Raw genomic sequence first — 24,036 nt, 5'->3', positions numbered from 1 at the left:
AGGGGACTGAGGCATCATTGTCCTATGTACTCTTTCTTGTGCCTTGTATCTTCTTCCATAAATGTCTCTATTTTTTATATTACAGCAATGGATACTTTCTGGACAGACCTCATTTACCACTCTTAAGTACAAAGCATAGCACAACAGCTTTAAATGTGTAAGCAAACAGTTCAGTTTCTTACAAAGCGCTTAATGACACAGTTCCAGAAAAGTACTGTCCTAAGAAAGGAACTACCCGTAACAATGAAAGGTTAGTGAAAGGACCACCAACTTCAGGGAAAAGACAAAGTGGTCAGCACTGCCTTTTGTCATAAACTTCAAATACACTTAATGACAACCTGGAGTAAGAGCCACAGCTGCAAGTTACCAACTCCTAAAGAGCTCCGCACAGGACTGAAGAAAAAAAGGGGTTTCGTACTAATAAAGAATAAAAACAAAAACGACAAAACACAGAGGCTGAGGCATAGAAAGGAGTGGCATGGAGTTTAATTTGGAAGGCAAAAAGGTTACACATGGAAGGAAGAGGTCAAGTAAATAAATGCTCATTACAAAGTTTTTCTGACACAGAAGAAAGGGAACTTCTCTGGCGCTCCACCAGCATACCACGTCAGAGCCCGCAGTACGTATAAATCTGAAGAAAATCCATGTGTCCAACAAGCTGCCATGTCAAGAGCTCTTCTCCAAGGGAAATCAAAAAGTGAACCTAAAAGAAAGAAATGGAAAGGTAAGAGGAGACATTCAAGGTTTTTAAAAACATCTTATGATACTACAGACTGTGCCCCAAATCGTGGGCAGTATTTAAGCCAGGCTAGAACCAGAATAAAGCAAATATTTTTCACCGAACATTTTGTAGAAGAATCCATAAAAATTAATGTTCAAATCTGAATTCCCAGCACACCAAGGCGAAGCAGGCTAGGAACTGGTAGACACGGGTTCTCACTACAGCTCTACAATTAATTAGCTGCAAGCCTTTGCATAAGTCCCTCTGTCCTCTCAGGCCCAACTCTTAAGAGGAGAGGAGGCAGCACTTCAGCCTAAAGACCTTCTCTGGGTCTAGAACGCTAATAAAGCACTAAATTCCAGTTTGGGGGAAGATAGAAGAAAGAACTCAAGAGAGAAAGTAGAGAAAAATTCCCAATCTAAGATTTAAGAAAGGGAATACAGAAGAAAAATTTTTTTCATCTAAATATAAGTTTATCTTGGGAAAGAATGTGGTGAATAAATCTGAGAGTGTCCACCTGGCTGCTGGAGTCAGATGAGATTGGGATCTGGAGGCTGTGAGGAGCACCCTGCCTGGCAAACCTGGGCCTCCTTTCTGATGCCTCCAAGGGAGCGGGGCTCCAATACGCGTCCAGTCAGAAAGTAACCCCTTTGCACTAGGGGCTCCAAAGTCTATAGCCATAGCAGTCACTCTGCCCAGTGAGCCATAAAAATACTGTGATCTTCTATGTGTGTCATGACTTGAAAAGGGTTGGGAAACACTACCTGTCAGAAGAGCTGGGCTACCGCAGTAGGTAAAAGGGCACCACCCAGTTCTGTGTATTGATTCAGATCTGGAATCCCAGCATCAGAGCTTAAAAAGAAAGACCTTAGACTTCTGGCCAGAGTGCTTTCATTTCACTAACAATAGTATTTAGAGAAATGCTACCTAATTGCAGAACATTCCTACATCAGTGGAATTGTGAAAAATGTGTCTAGCACAAAAACAGGGAACAAAAGGTATCCACAATGCCAAACAAGAACAGGCCTATTAAAACTCACCTTTCACTCCATCAAAGTTCTTAAAACAACAGACTATGAGTTACTATGACACCAGTTCTAACGGCGGAGGTGAGAGAGGACTAGAGAATAGGGCCATTTCAGAGAAGAGCTTTGACACATTTACAATTATAAAAGAAATCCCAGTTTAGTACAAATGTTAAGCTTTCAGATTCTATGGTATTAAAACACTTAAATGTAAGACACTGGAGCTGGTCCATCTAGAAGGCAAAAGTGCCTCATAAAAGTCTCGTTGATAATGGTTTTCAGAAAATTCTATTTACAAAGATCTGCTCCTTTTAAGAAAAAATATATTTACCAGACAGTATGCTAAAAGCAGAGGTTCTAGGATTCTTTGAAATGTTAACTCAGTAAAATTGGACTACTCAACAGCTCAGAAGAATTGTTTCCACTGCTAACCAAGAGATAAAGGTTTCCTCCTCTGATATAGACATTCAAAATGGAAGACGCCTACTGAGAAAAGTTAGCATGACTTCGTCTATTTCACTCACGCAGAAAAGACAGCACCACTTGATCAGTCTATTCTACTCATCTTAAAAGAAAGCAAGGCACTACACAAAGAACTGTTAAAAATAATTACTTTCTGTATAGATACAAAAGATAGTGTCAGACAGGGTCATTCCTATTTGGAATCTGTATTCCTCTCCAGCATCATCTCTATTCAGACACTAGCACTGAGCAGATATATTCAAATACTGATTTTCCTTCAAATCTATCTCATCCTGGATCCTGGTCACCCAATTAAAACTGAAATTAGATAAAATGTGAATCAAAGATCATTGTGCAGAAATTCTAGGTTCCGAGCTCAATTTCAATCACAATTTCAGAAGGCACAGACTGTATATTTCCAAAAATGAAAGGAGCTTTAGAGAACAGCTAATCTAATCCTCTCATTTTATAGATGGGGGAACAGTAACCTGGGAGTCTGACAGATTCATCCAGAGCTGTTCTGTCCAAAACCATGGCTACTAGGCACAGGTGACTATTTAAACTTACTTAAAATTAAAGAAATTTCAAAATTCAATTGCTCCATCAGTTAGCTTCATTTCAAATGTTCAATAACCATATGTGACTGGTGGTTACCCTACCAGGTAGTGCAGACTTTGAACTTTTCCACATTGTACCCTCTCCGGATAGTCTGTTCTCCAGGATTTCTCCTGCATCATATTAGATGACCAACTTTGCAGAAACATTTTACATAGCCTGACTCCGTCCTTTCTTATCAACCTCTCCTGTTTTTTTTTTTTTCACTTATAAAAACGTTTAATACTTTTAACAAAAACCTTTTAACAATATGTATACATTTATCATCCAGAAGTCTTTGAACATAAGAGAAGGAAAATAAGTTTTGAGTCAAAATGTCTGTTAAGTTCCCAATCACTTATTAGTTCCAGAGCCTAGACAAGTCAACTTAAATTTCACCATGGTTTAATGACCTCACGTGTAAATGGAAAGACTATTTGTCTACCCGCATCAGAGTCTGGGCCATGAGGATCACATGGGTTATGTGTGTAAAAGTGTATGTGGAATGGATGTTAATCCTGCAAGTCTGGTGATAACTATAATGCATTTTACAAATGTCGTTTAATATTGTAAAAGGCCTGTATAAACATTGTAAATTTTGTTTTCCCTGTGAATAGACAATGGGAATCTGACAATATGGATAAAAGTCAACAATTGAACAAGTATTTAAAAAAAAAAAAAAAAAAGCAAAGCCCAGTTGAGTATTTACACAAAAAGCCTGCTCCTTCTCAAACACAATGAGAACTATCATGAATCCTAGTAATCAGAGGCTTGAACAGCTACAAGAAACTGATGAGCATCCAGGCCAACCCCCTAACTGTACAGAAACAGAAACCGGGACTGAGGGACATGTTTACTTGTCCATTCTACAATGCAGGTCTTCCGACTTTTGAGTCTCATGTTTGTTTTTTCCTTGGCTTCTTTCTTTCACAGCACTTCCCACATGTCTTAGCATCCACATAACTAATAATACAGCTATTTTATATAGTATTTTCTTGCAGTTAAAATGATTTATTCATCATAGACTCATTCAACAAACATGCACTGTGACTGTTACCTGTGCTAAGCCCTGAGGTCCCAACCCTCAGTGGGAGAGACAGAGAAATAATAGTTTCATAACAATATGATAAGTGCCACATTAGAGGCAAGCACAGTAGACCCTCAAGAGCCACAGAAGAGGCTCCTATGAAACATGGGGCTGAAGTTGACTTGGAGTAGGAATCATCAAGCTGTAAAAATGGAAACAAGGCAAGGAATTAGGGCAGCAATGAACTTCATAAACACAAATCTACTTGATAGTCTCTCTCTCTCTCTCTCTCTCTCTCTCTCTCTCTCTCTCTCTCTCATAGCTTTAAATGGATCAAGTACAAAACAGCTAAATCACCAGCTGGAATCATCAATTAGTGTTTTTTTAGTAAATACAATAAGCAGATTTAAGGTTTTAAGAATAATATGTAAAAAATTAATCTCACCCTCTGAGGAAAAAAAAAGAGTTGAAAAAAGATCATACTGTGTTTTGCTCAAAATATGTTCTACAAATTTAGAATAGTTCCCTTTCTGAGAACTTATTTAGTGGCTGAACCTAATTCGCTATATGATGAAATGTCAAAGAGAAAATGAAATTTTAAAAAAGCCTCTCCCAACAAAAGAATTAAAAATTATTACCAGTGGGAGGTCATGTTGAGAGCAAAAACAGGTCTAGAACAAACCAAAAGGGAGCTGCTGAACTGACAAGAAAAGGAAATAAACCCTGAACATGGTCTTTCCTGTGTGACAAGACACTTGGGCCACATAAAGGTTCCATGCCCTTTGAACCTAACTCGACACTGCCCACTTGTGACCAGAATGTAAAGAAATCCCTACCCAGCAGCTAAACCCACTTGGACTTCTGCTGCCCTCCTGTGACTGGAAAAAAATAGGTTTTATCACAAAGATACAGGGGCTTCCTCCCCCAAACTCAACCTCTCTTATACTTTGAAGTACTGTACAATTTTTTTCAGCATATGAAATGTACAATCCACTAGGTGGCAGTATAACCTAAAGAATAATATTTAGAGCCCTGGCTGCTGTGGCTCAGTGGATTGAGCGTTGGCCTGTGAGCCAAGTATCGCTGGTTCGATTCCCAGTCAGGGCACATGACTAGGTTGCACGTCAGGTCCCCAGTTGGGGGCACAAGTGAGAGGCAACCACACAGTGATGTTTCTCTCCCTCTTTCTCCTTTCCGCTCTCTCTAAAAATAAATAAACAAATAAATAATAAAAAAATAACATTTAGATTCTTTTCCTAAAATAATTCTCTAGATTATTGTACTCTGATGAATTTGAAAAGCCAATGTAAGTGCATTATTTGTAAATAATACGGCTTGTCAGCCCCCTTGCTCCATCCAGGATTAAACACTATGAATTTTTAAAGACCCGTGGGAGAATGGTCTCCATTGTAAAAAAAAATCAACACTAACAAGGTTTTAACACAAGCATTGGCCAAACAATCTCCACCAGGCAGAGCTCACTTCCAAGCTCAGTTCTGACGTTCTCTGCCCATTTCTTTTTACCTTCTGATCCAGGGCCCAAGTCCAGGAACTTTCCTTCCCAGACTGTGATCCAGCCAATGTCCTTTTCTTTAATTCCCTTTGGAACACCTGAGATAGTCTGCCATACTTTTTTTTAAAGAATTGCACAAAAACATGGAAAAACAAAACAAAATAATTACAGAAGTTATGTAAATTTTTAAATATTCAAATCTGGTTTTAAATGTTACCCCCAAGTTCATACAAGAGCAGTACACTACAGATGTTTATTCTTTTTATATCCAACTCTCAACGTACTTGGCAAGTATGGAGAATGTTCAATCTGTTTTATTTTACCTTCTGAGTTGGTATAAATATTTAGAACTCACTTGGAAACTATTTTAAAAGTGTTATGTCACATAGCATAGTCCTTGCTGGTGTGGCTCAGTAGACTGAGCGTCGGCCTGTGAACCAAAAGACTGCAGGTTTGATTCCCAGTCGGCGCACATGCCTGGGTTGCAGGCCAGGTCCCCAGTTGTGGGTGTGAGAGGCAACCACACATTGACATTTCTCTCCCTCTTTCTCCCACCCTTCCTCTCTCTCTAAAAATAAATAAATAAAATCTTTTTTTAAAATAAAAAATAAATAAGTGTTATGTCACATTGCACATAGAACTGAGAAGCACATAAAAAGGGCAAATAGATATTTGTTAAAAATTAAGAACAGGACAATAAAGTAAATATCGAACAAAGGCTCTGTTGGCAGTTCCCCGGGGAGAACATACTCTCTATAAAATGATTTAACACTGCAATCTGGGATTGGAAGATCTCGCTGTACCGTGGGTCCAAAATTCCCAACTGAACAGGTGGCTCTAGGTTATTACAATAGTCTGCAGTGTGCAGTTTTCTACTAAGCCTGCTTTTTTGGTCTCTGTTTTTGTCATAATTTTGAAATACTAAGCTCTCTGCAGCAGAGTCCTCCTCCAATCACGACAGCCCTAGGAAATAATTCTCCATGATTTGGTGTCTCCCTGAGCCCAGAGAGCATCCTTGAAATGTTTGTGCTGTCCCTTTCTAAAGCATACACATGATTCATCTAGAAAAAAAATAACTTGAGAAATCTAGAGTAAGGCAATCAGAAGACTTAGGACCTTTCCAGCAAAGTTACTACCAGGGAGCCCAAGAGCTACTCACGATGTTTGTAGGCATAAGGGCAATGTTGGCGGGCAAGCTTTTCAGCTGTCTCAGAGAGGGATCATTCGTCAGACACTGCGCCTGCTGCCTCTGCACAGCGGCTCCCTTCTCAACTCCCACAGCACTTTGTTCACATCTTTAGTGTGGTCTGAACTATGCTGCGTTTAACTGCTGTGTCTGCATGCCTTCTCCCAGTATAAGGCAGGAGCCACGTTTTACTCTTCTTTGTATTTCCAGTAATGAGACATTGACTGGCACAGAGAAAAGGAGGAAGGGGCAGGGACAACTCAAGTCCTGATCAGTTTTCCAGAGTTAAATTGTATTAAAGCAGTAGAAAAAGTGGTTCCCAAGCTTTTTCACGGAAATAAACAACCTGTCACCTTACCACTATCAAATATGAACATAATTGTTTTTGAGGTGATATCAATAATTAAAAGGATCTATGTAATATAAGTAACTAATTAATTCATGCCAGAAATTGAAGTATAGTCATTGTCACGTTATTGCATTCACTCAGTACTGGGTTGGCCAAAAAGTTTGTTTACTATTTTCCATAAGATGACTCTAATAGCGCTTAATTGTCTTTAACTTCATTCAAAACAATTACGTTAGACTGTATTGTGATAGCTGTCAAATCAGCATGCATTTTTTAAAAACTTATCAAATTGATGAATTTTTGTGTAGCCATTTTATACTGAAGACATAAAAAAATAAGCAACAAATTTTCAGCATGTTATGCTTTCTTATTTCAAGAAAGGTAAAAATGCAACTGAGACTCAAAAAAGATTTGTGCAGTGCATGGAGAAGGTGCTATAACTCACAGAGCATTTCAAAAGTGGTTTGTGAAATTTCATACTGGAATTTCTTGCTGAACAATGCTCCATGGTCGAGTAGACCAGTTAGTTGAAGTTGACAGCAATCAAATCAAGATATTAACTGAGAACAATCAATGTTATATACCACACGGGAAATAGCCAACATACTCAAAATATCCGAATCAATAAAGGTATTGGTGAAAATAAAAAATATGCCTTTAATTTTACAGAAAAAGCCATACACGCTTTCTGGCCAACCCAATACATGATTGCTCTAACTCTTGTGTTGGATTTCTGATTAGCACAGAAATTACAGCTTTCCAAGTAGTGATAGAAAAAGTTGACCCTGGGATATTCTCCCCCCAAATATGGTAACAGTTCCTAAGGTTCTCTTTTCTCTACTACCCAGTAAACACTACAACACTAAACCTGTAGCGAAAAGGCAAAGAAAAGAGAATATTCATTCATCAGTAAGCTACACGGGGTACTGGAAGAACACTAGACCAAGAGCACTACTGGACTAAGGCATTATTCTGCAACAACTTAGCTATGCAGCCAGGGAAGGCCACTAGATTGTTCTGGACCTCTGTTTCCCTATATATAAAATAAGTGTTGCTACATAGAGTTTGGAAAGCACCCATGTACTTCTTAGAGCTTTTGGATTCTGCTTGGAAGGGAGGTTTGGAGAGGAGGACATACCAAACATAAAGGAGGGTCCAAGGGAAGAGGACTTTTCAACTTGTCAATGAAAACAACTCCAGCTCCAATGCTGTTTTATTTGTTTAGGAAAAAAGAGCTCAGCCCTGGCCGAGTGGCTTAGTTAGTTGGAGCATCATCCCATACACCAAAAGGTTATGGGTTCAATTCCTGATGAGGGCACATACCTAGGCTGCAGGTTCAAACCCCAGTCAGGGCACATATAGAAGGCAACCAATCAATGTTTCTCTCTCATGTCAATGTTCCTCTCCCTCCTCTCTCCCCCAGTAAGCATATCCTCGGGTGAGGATTAAAAAAATTTTTTTTCTAAAAAAATAAAGAGCTCTACTGCTAAAAAAGGAAGAATGGCAAATAAAACAAATGGCATCTCATCCTATGTTCTAAAGTGTTCTCCCAAGCTAATCCAATTTCCCCTTTTATTTCTGTTTTAGCACACATATTAGCAAATGGCCACAGTCATTCAATTCAGTCAGCATATACTGGATGTCTGTCAGGCGTAAGCACTATACTAGGTCTATGGAGACAATGGCCCAGCATTTAAAGTCATCAAAAATCAAAATCAGAAAAAAATTACAAAGCAAAACCTACAATTTTTGTCTCTTCCAAGATCTCAGAGCTATTTTCATGGAGTTATTGGTGCAGAAATTTATGTATTAGCTACAGGCAAACTCCCATTTTCTGTTATCTTAATGGTTTGCAGAAGAGTGAGAAGAGAAGGCAATGACCAAGAGCAGCAGCACTGATGAATCATGATGATATTAATGCATACTTTGCAGAACGATGAAAAATTCTGCAAACGTCTTATGAACAATATGGGAACTTTGCCAACCATGATCAAAACGAGCCCCATTTCTGAAATCAGCGTGATAGGACAAAAGCTATGATCACTACTTACATTCTCATAGTCTCCCACTCCTCAATTAAGCAAATAGGAATGAGTCAGCCAACGAAGTTCATGACAACAAGGTGCAGGATGGTGCTGGCAAATAGAAAATCAGCAAAGGCTCGCTCCGGGGAGATGCCTTGGAAATCCGCTTTGTTCTGTGGGTTGATCTGTATTCTCAGACAAACTGTACAAGAAGCAACACACAAAAATTATTATCTGGAAGTATAACACAAATATGACTGTCAATCAACACACACACACCCTACGACCCCACGATCCCATTCTAAGAGAAATGATGTAAAATGCATCAAAAGGCATGTACGGGATGATACCCATGACAGCCCCAAACTGGAAACAGTCTAAATGTCTATCAACAGTAAAATGGATAAATTATGGCATATGCATAAATAGAACACTATATAGCAACGAAGCGGGGAGGGGGAAATGGAAGAAGGTGGTAAAAAGGTACAAACTTCCAGTTATAAAATAAGTAAGTACTAGGGATGTAATGTACAGCATGATGATTACATCTAACACTGTTACACGATATACAGGAAAGTTGTTAAGCGAATAAATCCTATGAGTTCTAATCACAAGAAAATTTTTTTCCTTTTTTTACTGTATCCATATGAGAAGATAAATGTTAACTGAACCTATTGTGGTAATCATTTCACAATATATGTAAATAAAGCCATCCTGCTGTATGCTTTAAACTTGTACAGTGATGTATATCATAAAACTGGGTCGGGGGGGAGAAACCAGCAAACTAAAAAAAAGAACTTCACAACATGAATGAGTTTCACAAATATAATGTTGAGCAACACAATCTAGGCACAAAAAATATATGGTATAAAATTGCCCTTACATAAAACTTAAAATGAGGCAAAACCAATTTATGGTAATACAAGCCAGGATAGCAGTTTTTATCTCTCACAGGAGTGGTGACTAGTACTGTGCAAGATAGAGGCCTCTAGGGTGCTAGTTACTGTTCTAAATCTTGATCTGGGTGGTGGCTAGACAGGTGAATTTAAAAATTCAGCCAGCTGTACACTTCAGTTTTATGCTCTTCTTCGTTAAAGGGAAAAAGAGAACCATTCAGAGTTAGGCTAAAAACCAAAGGCTTACACACAGAAAAAAATTATATCTACACACACACACACACACACACACACACACATATTTAAAAAACACCAAAGAATCTTTAGAACTCTCTTATCACCTGATTAAGTTTATAATTATACCTAGATTGGAAAATAGTAGAGGCAGTAGCAAAATGACACAAAGTTATAAAACTGTAATTTCCAACAGACTGTAAATATTGGATAGCAGAGATTATAAACATAAGATGCTTATCTGTGAGGACCTCATAGTTGTAGAAAATCTTTGATTTCAAAGTTCTAGCAGCTGTTCATCTCAAAGAAGGCCAAAGACCTAAGCTACATTAATTTGACAGGGAACGCTCCACTGCCACATTCTGCACCCTTGAAGATTTCAACCTGATACATTAGCCACAGTCACCATTTGACATGAAAAGAGCGCTCCAGAAATACACTTTCTCAAAATATCTTTATGTCTGTGATAAACAATCACACTGCTTAAGAAAATCCAAATTTGCTTCAGGCTAGCATCCATCCCATCACTAACCGAGAAAAGGAGCAAACTGAGATCTAACCCAAAGGTCAAAAAACGACCAGACTACTTCTCCACAGTCTGTTACCATGGCAACAGTTTTCATTATGTTTAAACATGTAAACACTGTGGAAGCACCACTGATATTTTCAAGCACCTGGACCCTTCCAAACATGACGGACACTGACTGAAGCAAGGGCAACCAACTAAAATCCTGCTGTGGGTGGAATACGGACAAGTTCACACATTTCAGAGAGCAACTAGCAATATCTATTAATACTTGAAATGTTTTTGCCTTCTGACTGAGGAATTTATCTTACAGAACAATGACATTCTAATAGAATGTTTGTAAAGTTGAAAAAAGATTTAAAAATCCAAATGTCATCAAGAGGATTATTTAAATAAATTACACCACATACATGCAGTAAAATCTTATGCAATCATTCAAAAAGAATGATTTAAATCTCTACAGATTACAGTAAAAATATCCAAGACTTATTATATGCTAAAAAGCCAAAAAATTATTTCATTCCATATTTCTCCTTTTAAAAATATGTGTGTACGTGTGTGTGTGTGCACGCGCACACGCATATGGAGAAATAATTATTTTCTCATTTATTTTAGATGGACTCTAGGAAAATCTGGAAATAGATACCAAACTATTAATAGTGGCTATTGAGATGGAGGACAGAGTAGGAAATATAAGGGAACAAAAAAAAAAAAAATGAAAAGAAAAAGAGCAGTTCCCCATGGATGTCGGTAAAATAACAAATCAATGCGTTACCATTATCATGATCACAGTAACCCAAGTTATTACAATACAACATAAGTATGCTGTCCTGCTGAGATGCAAAGCACCCTGGAGGTCATAAAGACCAACACTTCATTTGATGCATAAAATGCCCAAAGAGGTGGTAGGGGTGGGCGTGCTGAGGGGGAAGGCCGCATGAATCACCTGGGAAACTTTCCAAAGTGTACCCACCATTCCAGAATCTGGTAAGCCATGTCCACTTGGAGAATCACAAACCTTCTAGAGCAGTGGTTCGCAACCTTCCTAATGCCGTGACCCTTTAATATAGTTCCTCATGTTGTGGTGACCCCCAACCATAAAATTATTTTCGTTGCTACTTCCTAACTGTAATTTTGCTACTGTTATGAATCATAATGTAAATATCTGATATGCAGGATATATTTTCATTGTTACAAATTGAACATAATTAAAGCATAGCGATTAATCACAAAAACAATATGTAACTATATATGTGTTTTCCAATGGTCTTAGGTGACCCCTGTGAAAGGGTCGTTTGACCCCCAAAGGGGTCGCGACCCACTGGTTGAGAACCGCTGGTTTAGAGTCTACTGATAGGGGTGTCATATCTCTCAGGTGCACTGGGGTACACAAAGGGCGAAGCACGCCCGTTCTAAAAGCTCCTCCACAAATGATCTTTCAGTCTCTACCTGAGCACTTCCAAAGTTAGAAATTTTCTGCCTCCTGAAGCAGCCTCTCCATTTTAACAGTTCTGATTTAATCAAGCTCCTTAATGTTTATTCATTCAGCAAAATATTAACTGAGCATCTTATTATGTGTCATGCATTGTCCCAGGTACTAAGACTATGGCACAGAACCTGACAGGTAAGAGTCTGGCTCAAGAAACTTACACTCAAATGAAGAGAAACATAATAAATAAGTAAACAAATAAATAAGAAAATATTGGTAGCAATACATACTATGAAGAAAATAAAATAAGGTAATAAGAGTGTGACTGGGAAGCTACTAAATATTTTTTTATTTGGTGGTCCAAACCTCTCTAGAAGGTCCTATTTAAGACCAAAATTTGAAAGACAGGAGCCAACACTGAAGATATCTAGGGACAGAGCATTTCAGGTAGCAAGAACAGTCTTGACATGTTCTTCATATAACAGGTAAGACTGACCAGACTATAGGGATCAAAGGCAAGAGGGAGATGGCTGGGCGGGAAGGTTTAATCTGCAGTTGCATATCAGACATGAACTGAAGATGTCAAGTGGGCAACTGGATTTACTAACTTCAAATTCAGGGAACAGGCCAGAACAAAAAATATAAATGTTATAGTTATAAAGACATTATTTAATTCACCTATAAAACAAACAGAGAGAAGAGAAGGTGCCAGAACCATGCCTTCCGACAGAGGAGCACCTAGCACAAACAGCAGGAAAGAGAAGCCAATGTGGCGAGAAGGAACAAGGTGAGTGGAGTTCAGCAAAAGCTTTGAGAAGAAAGTACTCCACACAGAAGGAAGCAGCCAACTATGTTAAATGCTAAATGTTGCCGAGCATTCTGGTAAGATGAGGTATATGACCATTAGGCCTGGCAAGAGTAGCTTCACTTAGTGGCGGAGAAAGACCACCACCAAGAGGTGGTTAAGAAACAGATGGAAAATGAGAAACAGCAACCACACTATTCTTTCTAGGAATTCTGTGATGATGGAGAAGAAAGAAATGGAATGATAGCAGGAGGGGTACCTAGGGTCAATGAATTCCTTTAATTGAACAATATTACAGCATTTTGTATGATGAAAGTATAAAGCAGAGAGAAAGATTAATGATGCAGAATGGAAGGATGACTGCAGAAGCTGAGTCCCTGAATGAGCAAGATCCTCTGCACAAGTGAAGGAGCTGGCCTTCCCCATGATGGGAAACAAGTCAAAGAGTAGGGATACAAGTGCAGGTGAGCTCCTGATGCCTTCATGGGAAGATGAAAGGATTCCTGTCTACTTTTTTTAGTTGAAAAAATAAAGCAAGATCATCAACTGAGAATAAAGGAAAAGAGGAAATACAGAAGAGAGTGGAGAGAAAAGTTATAAAGCATATTTTAGAAAAGCAATCAGGGAAGTATTACAGGACCACTAGGCAGAGCTGAGTGCCCATATGTGTTCCTATTCTCACCAATACTTACCCATCACAGCACTATACCCAGTTACTTGTCTGTACCTCCCACTATATTATAAACATCGTGAGAATAGGGACCAGTTGAATCCTCAGTTTCTTGGCAGAGAACCTGGAACATAATTGCTCAGTGTTTCTTAAATTATTAAGGGCATGCTCACAATTTAACATATAGTGTTAAGCACTGAGGATGCAGAGATGAAAAGACAGCCCCTACCCTCAAGGGGCTCACCTTTCAAAGGGAAGACAAACACGCAAACACAGAACAGTATCAAAGTGCCATCTATCTATCCAATTCTCTCTCTATCTCTCAGTGAAATAGGAATATAGAAGAAAAGAGATCTATGCTGGGAGTCAGAGAAGGATTCCAAAAGGAAATAGCACTTGAGCTGAGATGTCTCTAAGAAGTGAAAGAATTTTCCAGGCAGTCAAGCAAAGATAAAATAGCTTGAGGTGTTCAGGAAATAACCAGTAACTCAGTAATGCTGGAGGATGAAGTACAGGGAACAAAGGCAAGAGATAAAGCTGGAGGTAGGAACAGGACCATATCATGACAGAGGCTATATACCATGCAAAAAACATTATAATTTTCTTTGGGAACCACACAATCAGATTTACAAGTCAAAAGAAGCCTGCAAACATAGTGGAAGATGAACTGGAGGCTGGGAGATCAGTGAGAAAGCTTACAACAGTCTAAATAAGTGCCTGTGTCAAGTAGGCACAGAGGTAGCAAAAGGTATGAAATAGATTTAGAGTACTCTCAGGCACTAGGTCGGCAAACTCTCAATCCCTTGTATAGCAGTTATGAGAGATAATATAAGGGCCCATAAAGCTGATGGATAATTCCAAAAAAATGCTGGCCTCCAATCCACACAGCCCAACCACTCCCAGAAAACATTCTTTATCAGGTCTCCTTGCTTTTCAAATCAAACTGCTTTTGTATTTTTAAACTAGGGGAAACAAAACTATTTTTTTTTCACTCAAAGTCATTTCATATAGATTAGAGAACAGAACAGACCAAAGTTGTGAAATAGCGTTAAAGATTATCTCAAAATCAAAGACTTATTTTAAGGACAGTCTTAATGTTTTCCATTTATCCCTCCTACATAGAACTTTAAAAGAGCAGAAAGAGGGATTTCAGACGGTGAAAAAGGAAAGTAGAAGAGCTGCCAATGCTGGAATGTTAGTCTGAAAAAGGGACAGATGTCCTCCTCTAGAGGTATCTAACCACAAGATAAACAGCCAACTGCTGAGGATGTTTGAAATCTGTAGTGAAGAAAAAAAATATTCTACCTCTGAGGTACTTTCAATGCCTACTACACTGTACACTAAAAAAAAAAAAAAAAAAAGATTTCTTAATGGCAATTTTCTTGAAATTTTCTGACTCTTTTTTGAAACAATGGGTAAGTCTCTGAGGCATGAGGGAATAGAAGAAAACAGACTGTTTTCATCAGGCTGAAATAACACCAGTCTTTTTTAAAAGTGTGGTAGCATTCTATATTGGTTTAAAATGTACTGATCAATTTTCAAAGAATACTCACATATGCTAAACACATCCAGAATGAATGGAAAAAACTGCCAATAAGAATGGGGAACCAGCCTTGGTTGGTGTAACTCAGTGGATTGAGTGCCAACCTGCAAACCAAAGGGTCGCTGGTTCGATTCCCAGTCAGGGCACATGCCTGGGTGGCGGGCCAGGTCCCCAGATGGGGGCTTGCAAGAGGCAACCACACATTGATGTTTCTCTCCCTCTCTTTCTTCCTCCCTCCCCCTCTCTCTAAAAATAAATAAAATCTTTTTTAAAAATAAAAATAATAATAATAAAGAAATTAGGGAACCAGACTAAAGTACTTTTCCCTCCAATTGATCCTACATGCAAACACCAATTTTAAGTCTCTCCCTTAACTCAATTTTTTAAAAAAATCCTTATATCTCATTACCTACAGGATAAAATTCAAATTCCTTGACCTGACACTCAAAGCTCTAGCTTGCAATACTAGCAATCAATATAATCTCCTACATTGCCTTTCTAGGCCAAACGGGCCCCTCCCTTCCCTTCTCTTCCAACAGGAAACACACCCCAGGGAAGTTAGAAACACTGGCTTCCCTTCCCAACAATCAGAACAAAGGATAAACTTCAAATACAGACTTCCCCTTAAAACTAGTCTCCTGGGCTAACAAATGGCAGAGGAAGTAACATCAATACTCTCAAAAGAATGTTAATGATACCTTTCTATGGTAACTATGAATTGTCATGAATCCTTTCTTTTCCTAAAGGGACTTTCATTCTCTGGCCCAATTACCTGTTATCTAACAGCTTTGGAAATCCCCATTCCCCAAATTGACTCCACTAGGCCCTCTCCTCAAGGACAAGTCATCAACTTCTCATGGAGAGGAGGGAAGGGAATCTGCCAATTCTCCTTTAGCCACAACAGCCTCAAAAAAAAGGACTTTGCATAAGGAAAAGTTTTCTGCCCAAAAAGTCTTCTGGTTTTAGAACACTAATAACCTACAACTCTAAGGGCTTCCGGCCAAGATGGAGGCCTAGACAAACACGCTGCATCTCCCTCCACAACTAAGAAGGAATACAACAATCTCAAAATTAGAGACAACCAGAAGTTCCAGAAAATCGAGCTGCATGGAAGTCCAAAAAACAGATATAATGAAAAAATACTCATCCAGACAGGTAAGAGGGGCAGAGCAGGGGCAGAGAGGACATGGTGTGGTGGCAGCAGCAGCAGTGGCAGCAGCAGGCCAGTGGAAAGCGCAGTCAAACATTTTAAAAAGTAGAGGGACACCTGGGGAGCGCTCCTAGCAACAGACCAGACCAAACAGTTCACGGTTCCAGCGCCAGAGAAAATAAAGCCCGATTGCTTCTGACTGTGCAAACCAGTAGCGGTTGGGGCAGAGGAAGAAACTGCCTGTCTCTCAGTAGAGTCTGCTTGTTTAAAGAGCCCCCACGGTCCTAAAACGTCTGCAAACCCACCCACCCTGGGAACGATGGCCAGGGTAACAGCTAGAAAGGCGCCAGTCCTATACAGAAGTGGGAGAAGTGACTGGAAAAGGGGCAAGTGCTGAGCAAGCAGCATTGTTCCCTCTCAGACCCCTCCCACACACACAACTCCGCAATGTGGTGAAACAGATCACCTGTACTGACAAATACCTAAGGTTCCGCCCCTTACAACATAACAGGTGCAACAGCTCTACCTAAGACACAGAGGCAAACAAACACAGGAGCCTGTCAAAGTGAGGAGACAAAGAAGTATGGCCCAAAAGAGGGAATGGATCAAGGTTCCCATAGGAGATCTAAGCAACAAGGAGTTAGCCAATCTAACAGATGAGGAGATAGCCAACCTAACAGATGCAGAGTTCAAAACATTGGTGATAAAGATGCTCATAGACTTGACAGATATGCTTAAGTATGGCAAATGCATAAGGGAAGAAATAAAGCCTATGCTAAATGAAGGAAAGGAAAATCCACACAAAACCAATGGTGAAGGGAAGGAAACCAGAGTTCAAATCAATGATTTGGAACATAAGGAAGAAAAAACAGTCAACCAGTACAGAATGAGGAAACAAGAATTTAAAGAAATGAGGAGAGGCTTAGGAACCTCTGGGACAAATTTAAGTGTGTCAGCATCTGAATCATAGGGGTGCCAGAAGGAGAAGAGGAAGAGCAAGAAATCTAAAGCTTATGTGAAAAATAATGAAGGAAAACTTCCCAAATTTGGTGAAGGAAATAGACACACAAGTTCAGGAAACACAGAAAGTCCCAAACAAGCTAGACCCAAAGAGGACCACACCAGGACACATCATAATTAAAATGCCAAAGGTTAAAGATAAAGAGAATCTTAAAGCAGCAAGAGAAAAGCAGAGAGTTACCTACAAAGGGGTGCCTATAAGACTATCAGCTGACTTCTCAAAACAAACTTTGCAGGCAAGAAAGGGCTGGCAGGAAGTATTCAATGTGGTGAAAAATAAGAGCCTACAACCAAGATTACTCTATCCAGCAAAGCTATCATTTAGAATGGAAGGGCAGATTAAGTGCTTCCCAGACAAGGTAAAGCTAAAGGAGTTCATCATTGTCAGACCATTATTATATAAAATGTTAAGGGGACTTATTTAAGAAAAAGAAGATCAACACTATGAACACTAAAATGACAACAAACTCACAACTATCAACAACTGAATCTAAAAAATAAAGACAGATACAAACTAAGCAAATAACCAGAACAGGAACAAAATCATAGGTACAGAGATCATTTGGATGGTTATCAGCTGGGACTGGGAAGGCGGAGAAATGGAGAAATGGTGCAGGGATTAAGATGTATAATTGGTTGGTACAAAATAGACAGGGGGAAGTTAAGAATAAGATAGGAAAGGGTGAAGCCAAAGAACTCATATGCATGACCCATGGACATGAACTAATGGGGGTGGGACTGCTGGAAGGAAGGGAGGTACTGGCAATAGGGGAACAAAGGGAAAAGAAACTGGGATAATTGTAACAACCTAATCAATAAAATATACTAAAAAAATAAAATCTACAACTCTAGTCCACATCCACTCTTCAATGAACCACAGGCTTCCATACAGTCCTGAGGAGTCATTTTAACCCTATCAGCTTATGAAGCCAGGGTGCTTTTGGTATGGAGAGGTCTTTTTTTTTTTTTTTTTTTTTTTTTTTTTTTTTTTTTTATCAGCTTTTAGTCCCTGCTTCCCCAAATTTCTTCTTCTGTCTGGCTAATAAAAATTCTTACTCATGAACAGTATTGGGGAGAGGGGAGAGAGAGTCTTCAGCAAAGAGGGTGGGGTATCTGGTGCAGCTGATGATGTCACCATATCAACTCCTGAAGGCCAAAATGCTGCCACGGAGAACAGGGTCTTCGTCATATAAGGCCAAATTCAAAGATAATAATGAAATATCCATCCGATCAACAGGCTAACTCTGCAACTCCAGATCAGGCCAATGCACAAGTCATTAAGTCCATAAGTTTATTTAAAGTTCTCAGAGAAAAGGTAGTCTGAACTAGCAATTTGAATGCATATAAAGCATTCAACAGATCTATAACTTAAAGCTTTAATGAAGTCTCCAATGTAAATGAAATCTCCAGACCATTTTAATGCTACATTTTGTCTGTGTCCCAACAAGACTAAACTAGTGTTGGACAGGAATCATATACTTGACGTATTCCCAAAGCTTTTAGCAATAATACCAACATTAATTAGATTCAAAATATAATTGATGGCCTGACTGACAATGATCATGCTGAAAAAACAAAAAAAACAAAAACACGAATCCTGGCATGCCTTTAAAATCACAAAGCAGGAGATACTAGCGACTGGCAAGATCCATGTGGTGGCCACCTATAAAATGGACTCACTAACACTTCCTGACTCAACTCAGGATTCAGTAGTCATTGAATCTCTGCTGAGCAAGAAATGTCAGATTTTTGGCAATAATTTATGGCAACAGTTGGCTCTCATTAAATATGGCAGTCTATAATGTATCAAGCACTAGGGAATCAGAAAGATTAATAAAGCTAAAATAGAACTATGTCAATAAAAACTAAGTTCAGGATCATGAAATAACATCTTCATCCACAAGTAGGAGCAGCTAAAAGCCAAAGTAAAGGATGATTGAACAAGCAAATCTCCCATATTTATATTTCTTACACTCTTCATTGACTGATTAGGTCAAGATGACAGAGATGCTTCAGAGTTGGGTTTCCTATTTTAAGTCTTACCAGCTTCAAAAGGGTGTTAAAGCTAAGTTAAAAGTTCGAATGGAGTTTTCCCTGGACCAATATGAAGTGCAGATCACCAGGTTGAGCAGCAGCATTAAGGTAGTTTCTTTACAGATTTAATTCTACCTACTGGGCGGCTGTTTGATGTTTGGTATGTGACAACCTTTCTGGGCCTCAATTTCCCCATTCACAAGAAGAGGTCAATGCAGGCTCCCTTCATAACTTCACAAGGCGGTGGTCTGATAAAGAGTATTGTGAGAATAAAAGGAGCGCACCATAGTAACACATTATTACTGCGATTACTTATAGAATCATTACCCGCTAGGATGAAGCTTCCCACACAAGAGATGAAGCCCGAAAGGAAAGAGTTGAAGGGGAAGGTCCCCACGAGGAGACAATAACCGAACTGCAGCGCCCCGGTCAGCAGTATATACAGGAGGTACGCGTCCAGCAACTTCAGGCGCTGAGGAGTGGTGCTCAGGTACTCTTCTAAGAATCGCGAGACGACCGACACTACTGAAGCCGACATGACAACGAGATAGGTACGCCAACCGGCACTCCCACAACTCGTAGAAGACGCGACCACCACAACGGATGTAGCGTTTGCGCCTGCGCGCCGCTGTAACCCAGCTCCTCCCCGCTTGGCCAATTTGCGCAGGCGTAGAGGTGGGCCAAAGCTAATGCGCAGACGCAGAATACATTCACAAAATGAGAACTACAGCCAGGAAACGCGTACTGCGCCTGCGTATTGGATCTCCGTCTGGCCGAAGACGTGTACTTTTTATGTCCTATCACTGCATCCACGTTTGTGACCTCACAGTTGCTCTGGCAACGAGACACTGTGGGAGGATGAAGGGGAGAGGTTTTACGGCGGACCGCGCAGCTACTTAAGGGTTCCGGCTCTCTCCGGTCTATCCTTGTCCTCAAAGGTTAGCTGGTGCTGTTTAGTCAATACCTGGCGCTCCCCAGGTTCAGTACCAGCTCGGCCTTAACTTTGTTAAGGGCTCTGACTGCATATGCCTGTCCCAGTCCATTACAGCAAGTCAAGTTAGTTCACCCGCAGTGAAAACCACTGCGGCGAATCACTGTGCAGGCACTAGTTTAGAAGTGGTTATTGGCGAGGAAGGCGCGGCTAGTAGGAAGGGACCGAGCTTGACCTCTACAGGGCCCTGAGCTGGCCTCGGGATCCGGCCCTGGCGGTGATTTGAGTAAGCGCGGTAGAACCTAAGGCAACAGGTATCCATTCATTCAGCAAACATTTATTGGGCACCTTCTCGGGTCCCACTTTGTCTAAATTGTAGGTACTCTCCGGGGAAATCACAGTGGTAGCAGAGAGAAGGAAAGGCGAAGTGGAGAGAATGAGGCCAGGTTGGGGGCGGGGGGCGCGGAGACAGTTGATTAACGACGTTTAGCAGCCTTCTCCCAAAATGGCGTCTTGCACCCCGTGTAGTATCCCGGGATGTCAGATCTGAGAGGCTCGCAAGAGCGTTGTCTGGTTCAATCTCTATCCACTCCAATTCATTTTGTAGAGGAAACTAAAGGTTTGAGGTTTTATATTTCAACAAGTAGGATTAACTATATTTAGCGTTTTAACTTTTTAAAAAAATAAGTCCCGCTTTAATTTTTGGCTTTCGCTGCCCGTTTGGTTTCACATGAATTTGGTCTTCCAGTCCTAGTTCATCTCACCTTTCAGCTGCAAGTCACACATAACTAGGTACTTTTTCTGCTTTTAGTAACTTTGAGTTATCTTAGGTACTCAAGAAAAATGCCTAAAACAAGTGAATGATAACATTCCTTCATTTTCATTTTTTATTTGTGTTTATACTGGAAAATTTATCAGCATCAACATACTGTTGTGGGCATAGCCTTGCTTAAGTTCTAGAAAGGAAACACCTATGTCCTCAGAAAACTTTACAGTCTATTTGAAGAGATATATTTATAATTACACCCACAGATTTGTACTGCTACATGAATTTAAGTTTAGCTTAAACTTTCTGATGTTGCTGGAGCGAGTGGACAACCAGGCCGCTTTCTATTTCAATATAATACAGCAAGAAGCGAAGTTTGTCTGACAAGCTGAACCTGTCTCCCTGCCTCATCAGCAAGTAGGAGGATAGCTTCCTCACCAGTATTCAACCTTAACTTTAAAAGCTAGGATGATGCTTTTTAATCATTCAGGAGCGGATTCCTCAGGCGGGTTCTACTCCATCAGCCAGGCTCCTTCCAGTAGTTTCTCCCTTATGTTTTCTCTGCCTTTGATCCATGTCAACTATCACCATTAGCATCTCCACAGGAAATCCCGAAAGGGGAAAGTAAGAGAGATGAAAAACATCAAACTCACCTGCAGAATACATCTTTTCTGAGACCTGCAAAGTCAAACAGCAATAGGATGAAATAAAAGCTTTCCTGGACTACTTAAAACAGCAAGAAAATGTTTTATTATGTGTTCAGTTTGTGATTCTATAATCATTGAAACATTTTTGACAGATCAATAGGAAATTGCTAATACTCGTGTTTCAGTAGTTTAAATAGTTTCAATAGTTAAATAAGAATAATATATTGCCCTGGCTGGTGTGGCTCAGTGGATTGAGCACCAGCCTGTGAACCAAAGGGTCTCACTGGTTCGATTCCCAATCAGAGCACATGCCTGGGTTGTGGGCCAGGTCCCCAGTTGGGGGCACACGAGAAGCAACCACACATTAATGTTTCTCTCCCTCTCTTTCTCCCCCCCTTCCCCTCTCTCTAAAAATAAATAAAATTTTTAAAAATATAGTATATGTAAAAATTCATGTCCAGAGTAGTGGATAAGAGTACATCCTCTTCAATCAGACAGTCCTGGATTTGAGCCTTGATTCTGCTGTTTAGTAGTGACCTAATCTAGGACAATTTAGTCTGACAACCTCATTTTCCTTTTCTATAAACTGGAAATAATAATATCTAGGTCATTGGAATGTTGTAATGATTAAATGAGATGTTAAGCTTTTAGCATAATACTTAAAACACAGTGAATGTTCAGTAAGGATTTGCTGTTATTATTATTAATCCTGGCAACTATGTCTGCTTCTCCTATTTCTCTGAATAATTAAAAGTTGGCCAAACCACACAGCCCCAATATTTTGGGCATAAAAAGGATGACACTGGAGCCCTGGCCAGTGTGGTTCAGTTGGTTAAGTGTTGTCCCTAGATCAAAAGGTGGTGGGTTCAATTCCCAGTCAGGTCATGTACCCAGGTTTTGGCTTCAATCCTCAGTCAGGGTGCATAATAGAAGGCAAGCAATCAATCTCTCTCTCTCTCTCTCTCTCTCCCCCTCCCTCCCTCTCTCCCTTCCTGGCTCTCTAAAAAGCAATGAAAAAATGTTCTAGGGTGAGAATGAAAACAAAAAACAAAAAATAAGACCAACATAAAATACAGATGCCTGTTTTTTTGTGTTTTTTTTTTTGTTTGTTTGTTTGTTTTTTTAATGATAGTACTGGAGCAACTGCAACTCAGGTGGCTCTCAAAAGGCAAGTCAAATTTATAAGTTGAAGTTAAAGTCAGAATAGACCTTAGAGGTTTTATTAGTAAAACGCTGTTGGAGGGTATTATAAATAAGACAACAGGCCCAAAATGTCACTTATGCTAAATCCCACATCACCAAACCAAGATTTAACTTAATTACAGTTTCAGCTCTCCCAGAAATGGAATTTTAAACCAGTCAGGAATCACCTGATCAGCACTAATTAGGTAATCTGCCCGAAGACCCCTGCCATCACCAAAGGAAAGTAAGCTTGTAATAACCCACTTTTTTTTTTTTTTTGCCTGATATAAATTCCTTATTCCCACTCCCTTCCGGCTATGAAAGTCTTTTATTTTGTACAAGCTCCTCAGAGCTCCTTTCTATCACTAGATTGGATGCTGCCCTATTGGAATCAATTTCTGCTCAAATAAACTCTTAAAATTTTTAATATGCCTCAGTTTTTCTTTTAACAACAGGAAAAACTGTTTTCTCTCTACCCATCTTAGGTTGATTGGCCTTGTAAATTAAACTGACAAAAGACAATTTAGCAAGAGAAAAACAAAAAGTTTATTAACACGTGCATTGCACATATACATGAGAGCACTCAGTTATGAATAACTCAAAGGGTGGTTAGAACTTGGGCTCATATAACACCTTAACAAAAAAAAAGGATCGAGTTTTTAGGAAAGGGTCAAGACAAAGAAAAAGGACATTTAAGTTCTAGGACAGCAAATTGTGGGTAAGTATATGAGGGAACTTGGCCCTGGCTGGTTTAGCTCAGTGGATTGAGCGTCGGCCTGCGAGCTGAGTGTCGCTGGTTCGATCTTCCAGTCAGGGTACATCAGAGAAGGAAAACTCTGACTCCAAAAAACCTCCGCTGCCTTGCGGCATACCTCTTCAGGGGAAAGGCTAAGGGAGTAAACCCCGACAGAAAATCCGGAGCCGGAGTCCCTAAGGCGGTTTGACGTTGTAGTCAACACCGGCAACTCCTGCGGCGCACCTGAAGCCAAGCTGTATTGACTCCATCTTTCCCTTGGACCCTTCAGCTGCGAAGAGAGGGGGGGTCTGCTGCATGGGCAACAGCGGACCCTCCATATCACCCTGCCCAGGCTCTGTAGCTTCAGCGTCATCGCAAGATGTCGATTCAACACGGGAGGAGACAGATACGATGTCACTCCCGAGTCGGACTGCACAGCCGTTCTCGGCGGTGCAGATGGACTCTTAAGAAGCTACACCATCGTCTCTCGAGACGGACGGCTGCCGACGACGATATGAGGGAACTAATGAAAAGTAAGGGCTAGTTAGTAAAGTTTGTTAGGTGGA

The 24,036-nt window shown here is 40.0% G+C and overlaps 1 protein-coding gene across 1 annotated transcript; it reads right to left on the bottom strand.

Moving 5' to 3' along the window:
• Nucleotides 1-457: 457 nt before the first annotated feature.
• Nucleotides 458-19,847, bottom strand: DAD1 (defender against cell death 1). The gene is made up of 3 exons (XM_090271891.1): nucleotides 19,536-19,847; nucleotides 8,929-9,103; nucleotides 458-703 (listed from the first exon to the last, which is right to left on the bottom strand). The coding sequence occupies exons 1-2, from the start codon at nucleotides 19,744-19,746 to the stop codon at nucleotides 8,973-8,975; spliced, it is 342 nt and encodes a 113-aa protein (XP_090128017.1). The 5' UTR covers nucleotides 19,747-19,847; the 3' UTR covers nucleotides 458-703; nucleotides 8,929-8,972.
• Between the last annotated feature and the right edge of the window lie 4,189 nt (nucleotides 19,848-24,036).

Source organism: Furipterus horrens, unplaced genomic scaffold, assembly GCF_987537825.1.
Source record: "Furipterus horrens unplaced genomic scaffold, mFurHor1.1.pri manual_scaffold_3, whole genome shotgun sequence".
Classification (NCBI taxonomy): domain Eukaryota; kingdom Metazoa; phylum Chordata; class Mammalia; order Chiroptera; family Furipteridae; genus Furipterus; species Furipterus horrens.
This window is presented reverse-complemented; position numbering and strand designations above follow the sequence as displayed.